At 40.9% G+C, this 13,479-nt stretch overlaps 1 protein-coding gene across 1 annotated transcript in view; it reads right to left on the reverse strand.

Moving 5' to 3' along the window:
- The window catches only part of LOC121864463, a gene marked incomplete at its 5' end in the record, with an annotated part of 87,907 nt that overhangs the window by 25,675 nt on the left and 48,753 nt on the right, over positions 1 to 13,479 (reverse strand). The window contains 1 exon segment of the mRNA XM_042363484.1: positions 2,070 to 2,206. Coding sequence (XP_042219418.1) covers positions 2,070 to 2,206 — 137 coding nt within the window.

Here is a 13,479-nt window from a genome sequence, read left to right on the forward strand (position 1 = left end):
CCCCAGTGACATATTGAACTTCATCTCACAAGGCGTCAAAGAACACCAACCCTGTTATAATCTCACCTCTGAGTTAAAGAAGGAACAGTTATAGCCACTCCAGTTAATTGATTAGAGGTCTGTGTCTTACCTGCAGCCAATCACCTGTCACGGCTATATGACCTCACTCTCCAGGGATAAGAAAATACCTTCACTGCGTCGAGATAGTTTCTTACACCTTGACCTTTACAGCCAACTTTTTATACTCAAAGTATCAGTAATATCAGGTCAGGTGTCCCGGGTATCGCTGAGCTCAGGAGAGGAAGTATATAATTGTTGAGGAAAAATGCTTCATGGTGCAGTTTATGAAGAGTTGGGACTGTGTTTTGCTGCCTACGATTGAGAGGTAAAGTGTGTTGAGAGATGAAGGTGAATTGAGTCATTTAGTATGTAGTGTTTGTCGTATTATTATTATTCTTAATCTTATTCTTATTCTTTATTATTACTATTATTATTATTACTTGTTGTTGTTGTGTTTATATTAATGATTTATTTGATTATAAGAACTAAATATGAAGTAATACAACATATTGTTAAACCTCGTAGGACACACACACACACACACACACACACACACACACACACACACACACACACACACACACACACACCCTCAGACCACAACATAACAAAACACAAAACAATTTAGTTGAGAGCAGAAAGAGCTCACAATAAAACATAGAACAATATTGACAGGAGGAAGGCAGTGTTGATCTACACGAGAGAGTAAAGTTTCAAAGGGCGAGCTGCCGCCAACACACACACACACACACACACACATCGACTCCCTGCTAATCCACCTCGTCAACACCTCATCAGTGTTGTATTTTTCACGTTACGCCTGAGAGCCAAGGTATATCATAAGGTGACGTTAACATTCAAATAGCCTCCATCAGACTCCGCTTTACGACTTAGGTCAGATTTGCTGGATTCATAGAACTCTAAGATACTCCATAAAGCTCACGTCAGATTACACCTGGGAAAGATGTCATTAAGGTGGATGGTACCTGAGTGTTGGCTGGACCAGGTGTTGACTTTTGGTGCAGATCATTTTGTTTACACCTTTATGGCTGAGAATTATTGTTGGTTGTGGTAATACTGACGGCTAGAAGAGGGACATACACACACAGACACACACACACACACACACACACACACACACACACATACAAATAAATAAAAACAAAATGGCAGAAGAACACAATATCTACCAGAGTTCAAGAATAATGATCCCAGTTTTGCGTGAAGAATCTTTTTCCCTTCTATGACTTAATGGTTCTAATAAACACTGATAGAGCTTAATATGATACTACACAGGTAAATAATGAGGAACAGAGACAGGGCACTAATGAGGAAGAGAGACAGGTAACCAATTATAAAAAGAAACACCAAAACACTGTAGTGATTATTGAACCAAACGACGAACGGTAGACGGACAAAGACAGATAAAAGAGATATATGTGATAGAGAAGAGAATGAAGAGAACATAACAAGAGAATAAGAGAGGAAAGAGACAAAAGCCACCACTAATACTGAGAGAGAGAGAGAATCATTACAAAACCCCGATCTCTTCCACATGCGGATATATGAAACCTGTAACTTGGAAAGAAAAAAAAATTGCAAGCAGTCTTCAGTGAAGCAAGGTAGTGGTGCTGGTCATAAACCTGGCAGTGTAGAGCAGCAGCAACGTGTTAATGACCCACACTGCTGCCACCGCCATTAAAACTTTAAATTGGTGGAATAAATACTCACTAATGACTACAGTTATATTAAGATTTTACCTAAAATCTCATTTAGTTTTAATTAAAATTCGTTTTAAAGCTGTACCATTGTCGGCGGTGTTGAAGTGAGTGTTGTAGGGAAGAAAAGTGAGTGACTGGGAGAAGACGCACACACACACACACACACACACTCACACTGACTTACTCTGTCATAAAACACAATACAACACTATATTTCCTCTCTAGTTTTATATCTATCTGTGAATATAAATTGACATACAAACAACAACGAGAGAGAGAGAGACTCACCTACTACCTGCAGGTGAATGGTCCGTATGAGGGGGGGATGGGTGGCCACCTGGCACTGGTAGGTGCCTTCATCACGGTGCTGGACGTAACGAATCCTGAGCCGCCAATCATCTGGCTGCTCGTAGATCAACGCGAACCTGTGGGAGGGAGACTGACCTTAATGGGCGTGACCTAGGTCATATTTGGCGTGGCGGTGGTCACAGTGGGCGTAGCTGAGGTCATAGGGGCGTGGTCAGGGTCTGGGTAAGGTCATGTGGACGTAGTTAAGGTCAAGAGAGACGTAGTTAATGTGGGTGTAATTTAAGTAATGTAGACGTAGTTCAACTCGGTGGGCGTGGCCTAGGTCATGTGGGCGTGCCTCAACTTAAGTGGGCGTAGACTGTAGGCGTGGTACCTACCCTAATATTTACCTGTGTTGTGTAAATGTCCTCCCCGGTAGAGTTAATTACTCACTGTACATAATTTATATTTCTTATTCCCTTAACGTACAGTAATTAGGCCTGAGGTAACGCCAATAATTATAGTAAAGATTCAACGTAATGTCGGCGGTAGAATGGTACCATTTGTGCTCAAGGTTAAATTAACACTTAGGGTGGAAAATTATCTTTACGATCACCTGAGAATCCGGACTGTCTCTCTGCCTCACTCTCTTGGTGTTCAGTAGTCGTGTCGTGTCGGGTCTAGTCTCGTGTCGGGTCGTGTCGGGTCTAGTCTCGTATCGGGTCGTGTCGGGTCTAGTCTTGTGTCGGGTCGTGTCGGGTCGTGTCCGGGTCTAGTCTCGTGTCGTCAGGTCGTGTCGGTCTGTCTCGTGTCGTGTCGTGTGTCGGTAGGGTCGTGTCGGGTCTAGTCTCAGGCCGGGTAGTGTCGGTCGTGTCAGGTCTAGTCTCGTGTCGTGTGTCGGGTCGTGTAGGGTCGTGTCGGGTCTAGTCTCGGGTCGTGTCGTGTCGGGTCTAGTCTCGTGTCGGGTCTAGTCTCGTGTCGGGTCGGGTCGTGTCGTGTCGTGTCGGGTCTAGTCTCGTGTCGTGTAGGAAGGTTGCCTGGACGCCACACACACACACACACACACGGGTAAACCACTTACAGGGCTGGCAAATCATCTTTTCATTCATACATACACTAGTGTCTGACTCACATACCGAATTTACCCCCGGAATAACGATGAGACCAGCTGTGGGAGCCGTCAGTTCTGTCCTGTCTCCATATTTAGACGCCTGAGGGGCTTATACACTAGACAGCAACTTTTACAATATGATTACCACATTTATTGTTGCTTCCCTCCAGACATGTCTCCTTCACTCCCAAATTCTCCCCTGACCTCCAAAATTATATCCTTCCCTCCAAAACTCTCTCCCCTTACCTCCAAAACTCTCTCCCCTTCCCTCCAAAATTCTCTCCATTCCTTTACCCACGGAAGAACTGCCAGAGCCTCTCGTCAATTTCTATAATAACTTTATCTTTCATATTTACCTAAGATAAAATAAAACGCCTCCTAGAACTTTAATAAATATCTAAAAATCTAAATCTAATTACATGTTACGTTAAATGGATTCTAATGCTTTTATATTTTATTTAAGAAATTTTTAATCTTTCTGTTTTCGACTTTTTTTATCATGTAAGATGGATTCATATTACGGGAATATTCTTCTAATTAATTATGATAAAATATTTGACTTGGTGTTGCTAGAATTTGATTATAATTTGATTCTGTGAAAAGTTTAGCATTATTAAGTAAGGTGAATTAAGTTTGTTAGAATTTGATTATAATGTTGATTCTCTGCACACCGTTATTAAGGCTCTGATCACAACCTAATTCTGATTAAATTTTGATTAAAGTTGTAAATCTTATTCTTCGTTCATTAGAGTCAAGAAGCTTTTTTTAAGATTGGCTGGACGAAGGCAGTTTGGTTTTGCTTATTGGTGCTCAACTTTGGCTGAGTGAGACAGGTCCGAGTCAAGTACAGCTTATGACCTGATCTGACCCGACCTGACCACAAAGCCTCTAATGTGACCTGTGGATTACAACTTTATTCCCCTCTCCAAACCTAATATATTTTTAATAGAATTAGCTGATAATTTTCTTCTATAATATAATTTCCCCAAAACTTAACAAAATTAGTTATTTAAGAAACTCCTCTTCAGGTTATCACAATTAGCCAGAAATAGACTACAACTTATTTTTCTCTTAATACACCAATTAAAACATAGATGTATTAACTAAACTCTTCTATTATTAAAAGATGTTTCTTCCCGCTATTTACTACACCACCAACCACCTCCTGATCACCACTTTCATGGCCAATTTGTCCCCGTTAACCTGACACAAATGTCCTCTGAATTGGCACTACATTTTGTGCCATATTTAACGATAATATTTAACGATATATTTAACGATATATTTAACGAAATACCACCAATTCCATCGACTCTGAAATAACGTGGGGCTGTTCTTCCATCCCGAGAGGAGGTCACTACAGTTCCCAGACAAGATTACAGGACACCGGGGTCTTAGCGCTCTAATCCAATACACTGCTTTGGTGTGTACACTGAATGGCGGCTGGGGGTGTGCTACTGCCTAGTCATCGTGTGGTGAGGGGTGGTAGGGGGTCGTGTGGTGGTGGGAGGAGGTCTTCTTGTGGTGGGAGAGGGCCGTGTGGTGGTGGGAAGAGGTCGTGTGGAGGTGGTGGAAAGGAGTCGTCTGGTGGTGGTTGGGGGTAGTGTGGTGGTGAAAATAAGTCGTGTGGTGGTGGTAGGAGGTGGTCGTATTATTGTGGTTATTTTTTTGGTGGAAGTTGGTCGCGTTGGCAAGGTTGAAAAAAAAAAAAAACATATTACTGTATAAAACAATTCAATTACGTTCAGGCTAACCAAATTTGTGTTGAACATCACAGCTTCAACACACACTATACACACACACACACACACACACTGATGAAAAATTTACACGTGTTATGAATTATTCTGTATTTCCTGTATCTCTCACATTCTACGTATGAATTAACAAAATGAAATATGATTTTTTTGATGAACGTTCGCCATTCTGATACACGGTCACTTATTCCTTAAAATAAGACGTGTGTGTGTGTGTGTGTGTGTGTGTGTGTGTGTGTGTGTGTGTGTGTGTGTACAAGAGATGGTTGAATGCATAGTGAGTTCAGGGAATTGGATCAAATATTACAGGCGACAGATGATTTAGATGTGAATACTAAACGACAGTCGGCGTCACAAACAGTCGTGTCAGAAAGTAGTTCAGCAAGAAAGAAAATATTAAAAAAATACCACTGACTGATAGACTATGAAGCACAGCACCATGAGTCACTACTGTCCGAGAATCAATGCTAAAGATATATTGAACATCTCTTAACATCACTACACTACATTCAACATTCCTCTGTACACATGTAACATCTTTAATAGCCTAAAATTAAATATATCGCTGTAAACCTTTTATTGATACGACTGACACCTATGTTGGCTATCTTTCCAATGTTCAGAGAGGAAGGAACGAACCGTGTGTCTGGCGGCGTTAACAGCCATAATTGCCGACTTTAGGGTGAACACAAACTCAAAATAGGTGTTCCTGAGACGTGAGGAACGGCTGCCTCTTGGACGGAGATGAGAGAACGCCGATAATTACAGCCTGGCAATGACAACTCTCGGGTCTGGTGAATAGCCGGAGACACAGGTGGGCCAGGTGTCACGGATGGGCGTGCTTGAGTGGGTGGGTGGGTGGGATTGTGGGTGGGTCAGTACCAGGGTGGGCGGGTGCGTGCGTGTTTTATCACCTAAGAATGAGAAGGAAAATATAAAACGATAATAATTCAGTTCTTTCTCTTCGACAAAAGTTAATCTGAACACTGGTTAATTTTACACGACGTCACTTTAAAGGAATGATTCTATTAGTTAAATACACAAACCACCTCGTTGAATCCACGGTCTAACTACTTGACGGTCTAAACACTATAATGACACCTCAAGTTTATTATCGATCCTCCTCTATTATGATAAACTAGACTGTACTATAAGAGAAGAATTACGAGTATGTTGTTAAGTCCGTTCAACTCTCCTGCTGAACCACGAACCCCCCGAGAGATTCAGACTCGTGAACCCGAAGCAGTAGACTGATACATTATTCTGTCCATAAATGCTTCGGATTCGTGAGTCTCGTTAAAGGTTACAGAGAAAAGCAGAAGAGGTTTAATTATTATTAGTTGGTCATTAACGCTGGTCCTAATGAGGTGATTTAGGATCCTTCACGACATTTGGTAGTTCAGTAATTATTTGTGATTTTAAGTTCATGAACGATACAATCTTAATATTAAATTCGTCAACCTTTATTCACACACACACACACACACACACACACACACACACACTCAACTATTCCTTCTCTCATTATAAGATAGATGTCATTATCATCGTCATTATTATTCCCATTATCTCTCTTCCCAATAATGATCTTAATTACTCTCTCCACGTCACTAAACAACCCTCATTATGTGTGAAATAAATCAATAATCAATAGTTGTTGTTGTTTTTTCAAAGGTAAATTAATCATTATTTTTACACAATTGATAAATACAATGGTTGTGTCTCTGATGTTACCAACCACAACACTACCAGCTATAATGAACCACCACACTACCAGCTATAATCAACCACCACACTACCAGCTATAATCAACCACCACACTACCAGTTATAATCAACCACCACACTACCAGCTATAATCAACCACCACACTACCAGCTATAATCAACTACCACACTACCAGCTATAATCAACCACCACACTACCAGCTATAATCAACCACCACACTACCAGCTATAATCAACCACCACACTACCAGCTATAATCAACCACCACACTACCAGCTATAATCAACCACCACACTACCAGCTATAATCAACCACCACACTACCAGCTATAATCAACCACCACACTACCAGCTATAATCAACCACCACACTACCAGCTATAATCAACCACCACACTACCAGCTATAATCAACCACAACACTACCAGCTATAATCAACCACCACACTACCAGCTATAATCAACCACCATACTACCAGCTATAATCAACCACCACACTACCAGCTATAATCAACCACCATACTACCAGCTATAATTAATCCAATTAACCTTTGCCGCCACTGACTCTTAACTCATAATGAAGAGGAGGGCCAGAGAGAGAGAGAGAGAGAGAGAGAGAGAGAGAGAGAGAGAGAGAGTAGCTAGCAGATTGGTCGTGACAAAGAGACTGGCACAATAAGACAGTAAATAGCAGTAAATGACAGGTGAAAGTAGGTGATCCTAGGTGACAGATGGCAGTAATAGGTAGAGAACAGGTGAGGTGTCAGAAGGTAAGGGAAGAAGGATCTAGATAATGAAAATAACAGGTGGTAGGTTCTCATATAAGCCAACTAATGAGTAAATAACGTCCCCAGGTATATGAAGAGCGCTCCCGTGTGAGACCAGGTGAGTGAACTACATTAATTATCACACACACACACACACACACACACACACACACACACACACCTTTTCCTCGGCTCCAGTTCACATTATTACGATCGAGAGGACAAGGGTTGGGCTTGGGCAGGTGAGGGGAAGAGGACAATAAAATGAAATAATGAGGAAATGGAAGGATTTAGAGAACAACGAGATGTGCTAATAAAAGAGAGAGAGAGAGAGAGAGAGAGAGAGAGAGAGAGAGAGAGAGAGAGAGAGAGAGAGAGAGAGAGAGGTTTAAGCCATAGGTAATTAAGAGAACAACAAAGAATAGGAATCAGCAGAGACATGATAAATATGAATGATAAGACACAAGAGAGAAAGATAACTAATGAATTGTCAAGAGGTAATGAAAATACGTTGATAAATGAAGGAGAAACGATAAAAATGAGGAGTGAGAGTTAACAACATGCAATAATCAGATGAAAGGAAGGAACATTAACGCAGAAGATAAAGAGAAAGAGAAAGGGAGGAAGATAAGGACTTACTGAAGGGTTAAGAAAGAGTTAAATATAATGAATTATGAACAAGGAGAAGCGGTAAAGGAGGGGTGTAGAGATCAATGGTCTGTCTGGATGGATGGATGGATGGATGGATGGAAGGATGGATGTATGTATGTAGACTGTGTGTGTGTGTGTGTGCGTGTGTGTACAGGTTTGTGTGTGTGTGTGTGTGTGTGTGTAGTGCTGGGAATAGCGGCATTAAGCTTAGCTAACAGATGCTGCATATTACAGACGATTCACTCCGCCAAGCTTATAACATCGACCTTGGCCAGAGCGCATGTGTCTAACCAACTCTAATGGCTAACAAGTGGTAGATCTCTAGAAAATATAGACAGTGTGAGGCTGTCTAGTGAGCAGCAGTGAAACCCAGATCAAATAACAGCAGCTCTCAGGTGCAGCACTTACCCCTGGCTGTTATGACCTAAACAGCTGAAGTGTTAACGTGTGATGATAATACACACACACACACACACACACACACACACACACACACACACACACACACACACACACACACACACCTTCGTGGAGGAAGATGAAGAAGTAGGATTTCAATATCTGATTAAAAATTCTGACACCAAGAGTTTATACGATACTCTTAAGGTGTTATTGAATCATTTACGATACTCTTAAGGTGTTATTGAATCATTTACGATACTCTTAAGGTGTTATTGAATCATTTACGATACTCTTAAGGTGTTATTGAACCATTTACGATACTCTTAAGGTGTTATTGAACCATTTACGATACTCTTAAGGTGTTATTGAACCATTTACGATACTCTTAAGGTGTTATTGAATCATTTACGATACTCTTAAGGTGTTATTGAATCATTTACGATACTCTTAAGGTGTTATTGAATCATTTACGATACTCTTAAGGTGTTATTGAACCATTTACGATACTCTTAATGTGTTATTGAACCATTTACGATACTCTTAGGGTGTTATTGAACCATTTACGATACTCTTAAGGTGTTATTGAATCATTTACGATACCTAAGGTGTTATTGAATCATTTACGATACTCTTAAGGTGTTATTGATCATTTACGATACTCCATTTACGATACTCTTAAGGTGTTATTGAACCATTTACGATACTTTAATGTGTTATTGAATCATTTACGATACTCTAAGGTGTTATTGAATCATTTACGATACTCTTAAGGTGTTATTGAACCATTTACGATACTCTTAAGGTGTTATTGAATCATTGATACTCCATTTACGATACTCTTAAGGTGTTATTGACCATTTACGATAATCTTAAGGTGTTATTGAATCATTTACGATACTCTTAAGGTGTTATTGAATCATTTACGATACTCTTAAGGTGTTATTGAATCATTTACGATACTCTTAAGGTGTTATTGAACCATTTACGATACTCTTAATGTGTTATTGAACCATTTACGATACTCTTAGGGTGTTATTGAACCATTTACGATACTCTTAAGGTGTTATTGAATCATTTACGATACTCTTAAGGTGTTATTGAATCATTTACGATACTCTTAAGGTGTTATTGAATCATTTACGATACTCTTAGGGTGTTATTGAATCATTTACGATACTCTTAAGGTGTTATTGAATCATTTACGATACTCTTAAGGTGTTATTGAATCATTTACGATACTCTTAAGGTGTTATTGAATCATTTACGATACTCTTAAGGTGTTATTGAATCATTTACGATACTCTTAAGGTGTTATTGAATCATTTACGATACTCTTAAGGTGTTATTGATCAATGAATTTCGTTTCTCAAAAATATTCCAGGAAGATTGATTGAAATTTCTGGAGTAGCTCAAACCACATCATTATGGAGGATAAAGCCTTGTGTGTGTGTGTGTGTGTGTGTGTGTGTGTGTGTGTGAAAAACAGGGGAATGGTTTTATGGTCATCAAGTGAAGTATTATTGTGAGGACGACAGGAATATTTTTTATACCTAGTTTGTGGGTAAGATGTGGGCAAGACGTCGGTAAGATGTGGGCAAGATGTAGGGAAGATGTGGGCAAGATGTGGGCAAGATGTAGGGAAGATGTAGGCAAGATGTGGGCAAGGCGTAGGCAAGATGTGGGCAAGACGTCGGTAAGATGTGGGCAAGATGTAGGGAAGATGTGGGCAAGATGTGGGCAAGGCGTAGGGAAGATGTGGGCAAGATGTCGGTAAGATGGGCAAGACGTCGGTAAGATGTGGGCAAGAGAGGAAGATGGGCAAGATGGGCAAGATGTGGGCAAGATGTAGGGAAGATGTAGGCAAGATGTGGGCAAGGCGTAGGCAAGATGTGGGCAAGACGTCGGTAAGATGTGGGCAAGATGTAGGGAAGATGTGGGCAAGATGTAGGGAAGATGTGGGCAAGATGTGGGCAAGATGTAGGGAAGATGTGGGCAAGATGTGCAGGAATGCTTCAGGAACACCGACTTTTATAGTGCTCATGACCCACACCGATGGAAGGTCTTGGTGTGATTGAGAGACAACTATTGTGGACAAGCCTACAACTCTCTTGACACAATACGACCTACACCTGACCAAGAGGAAGGCGCACTTAAAAAAAAATAAATAAGTAAAAAAAACATGCATTTCTGTGTACTCTTTTCCTATACCACAAAACACACTTAAAAAAATACCTGACATCGATATACCACCTGAGTTAAAACAAGGATTTATTTTTTTACTCCCTCGTCAGGTGAATCTGACTGAACGACACGAGTCAAAAATATTTCCAGATAACGACAAACTCCACATAAAAGGGACAAATTTTTTACCTTTATCAGAATGACCTTTTGGTAGACAGATTTTGACGTTCCTTGTACCTTGTTAGCGAGACCTTACCTTCTACGTTGTCTGGGTTGAGAAGGGTGAAGTATTACTACCGTGGAAGGGAAAAAGATTTACACAGTGTTTTACTACAGAGTCTCGTTAATCCAGAATGGGTATTACCGACCCTGCTAAGGATGACGCCGCATTATCATATAAATGTATCCCTGAGCCCACACACACACGTGCCGCCGCCCTTTGTGCAATGATTTGCAACGCGTACATTTACGTGTTGATCTGTTTAGTGATTTACTAAATGCAAATACAAAGAATCATTTCGTTTGATTTAAAAATGTAAAATAATGCACAACATTTAAATGATTTGAAATACTGAATTTTTTTAAGTTTTAAGTTCCATGTTCTTTTGGTGACGTTAGCGGCAAGAGTCAGCGTGTGCTAGTTACGTCAGCAGGAATCAGTGGGTGTGTAAAAAGTAAATGAAAATTAAATCTTTAAGTAATGAAAACTGTATTTTAGAACTGAGTTAGGTTAGGTTAGGTTAGGTTAGGTTAGGTTAGGTTAGGTTAGGTTCTAATGACCCTGGCTTACACCGACTTGACTCCGTGCTCACAAAGGCCTCATGTATCGTAGGTAAGGTTAGACAATGGCCGGTTCTCTTTGTAACACTTAATGAAGAGCCGGACCCGAGTCAGTAGTAACTTGTATTTTTCTCCTTTATTGTTGTCGACAAGAACTGATGCCAACAGCTGCTGCTTTTATGAGTTACCTGGTGTATAGAATCACACATAGGAAGACGGTGTTTAGTGTGTTCATCAGTAAGATTTTTACTCTCTCTCTCTCTCTCTCTCTCGTTTTTAATTTTAGGAGCATAAAACCTTTTCTAGAGACTCATGTCTGAGTGGATATAAGGATAGCCCTTTCCTGCCACTAACCCTTCCTGACACCCCCCTTATGTCACCTTCCCCACCTCTCCTGCCACCACCCTCCTGCCACCACCTCGCCACCACCCCCCTCACCACCCCCTCCTACCACCACCCCTCCTCACCACCTCCTGCCACCACCCCTCCTGCCACCACCCGTGATCCACCTCACGAGCGACGATGATCATCAAACCTTCCTTCAGTCTTTCCCTCAACTAACAAGATTTAACGAAGATAAAGCACAAATATCTGAAGCTAAAATGACATCGAAATTAAACTGAAATTATGTCATAAGTAGATTAGTTTTCTTACACTTATTTAGAGGAGAAAATTAAACGTTGCTACGAGAATGTAAGACGTGGCTCAGGGTAGGTCTGGCGCTCTCCCCCTCACGGCTCCAGTTCGCGCCCTGAGGCAACTGAAGCTTCGTTACCCAGTTTTCAAAAGATGAGCCACGCGGGAAATGGAGTTCACACACTTTGCTTACAAACTTGAGGTGGGCATTAATCATCCCCGGCTAATGCTTGAAAGTGAGCATTAAGCTGATGTATGCTGGCATATATTTTCTTCTTGACGTAAGGCGACGCTGGTGGACCTCTCACACTGCCTCCCTCACTCTGTGTATAAACAACACGAGAAAAACAACCGGACAATCCTCCCTTCCCCCTCGAGGTGTACATTGACCTGGATGGAGGTTTTTTGAGGGAGAGTTTAATGAAAGTAAAGTGTTTATTGAAGGTTAGAGGAGGTGGGAGCTGGAGGTTAAAAGAAAGATTTGGAGGTTGAGAGGAAGGAGTTCAAAGTTGCAGAAAGGGAATTGGACGTTGCAGTAAGGAGCTGGTGGTTGTAGGGGGAAGGAGTTAGAGGTTGCAGGAGGGTGGGAGAGGTTAGTTCCATTATATATATTAGTTTATAATTCAGCAAACACTTGACTGAAAAAAAAGATAAACGAAATATCCAATTTAATGAGAGGAACGTTTACACGTCTCTCACCCATAGAAACTGTCCACCTACGGCCCACATAAACAGCCTGGTATCGTCATTAAAGGTGCAGGGCGTGTAGAAGCCTCCCACACTGACAGAAGGTCCAGAGGTAAAAGTCTCTAGAATAACAAGAGCATATGTTTAAATATCTCAACTCAGCTCAATGTTCAGGCTATAGTGCATGTTTTGTGTTCGTGTTTCCTTGTGGGGACTGTATTGTGCCCTGCCGGAGGTATATCTACGTCACCTGTCACCATTATCTGATAGAGGAACGGTTGTTTGATTGACTGATTCATCATTATCAGTAGCGAAATATAACAAATATGAAAATATATTTGAAGTAAGAACCGACTCAACAACGAGACACGAGAAAAACAATAACAAAAAGATCAAGTTTGAGCGTAAGGAAATATATCTTTGTTTATTAATAAGACTGACGAGTGAAACAGCTGCCAACAACACTGATAAACTATGAATTAGTTTGTCAGTCAAAACACAGGTTAGGTGTAGTGTGGGAGATAACAGCATCCTCACCACATCCTTTGTCAGAAGTTCGTCTGTGAGTGTCTGTGAGGGTATGTGAGTATGTGTGTGTATCTGTGTTTATCTGTGAATAGCTATGACTGTCTGTGAGGAGAGGAAGGTCTGGGAGGCGCCTCTAATAAACTCCATTTTATCTTTCTCGACGACGTTAAAAACAGTTGAAGGTTCT

Source organism: Homarus americanus, unplaced genomic scaffold (genome assembly GCF_018991925.1).
Source record: "Homarus americanus isolate GMGI-L3 unplaced genomic scaffold, GMGI_Hamer_2.0 scaffold5201, whole genome shotgun sequence".
Lineage (NCBI taxonomy): Eukaryota > Metazoa > Arthropoda > Malacostraca > Decapoda > Nephropidae > Homarus > Homarus americanus.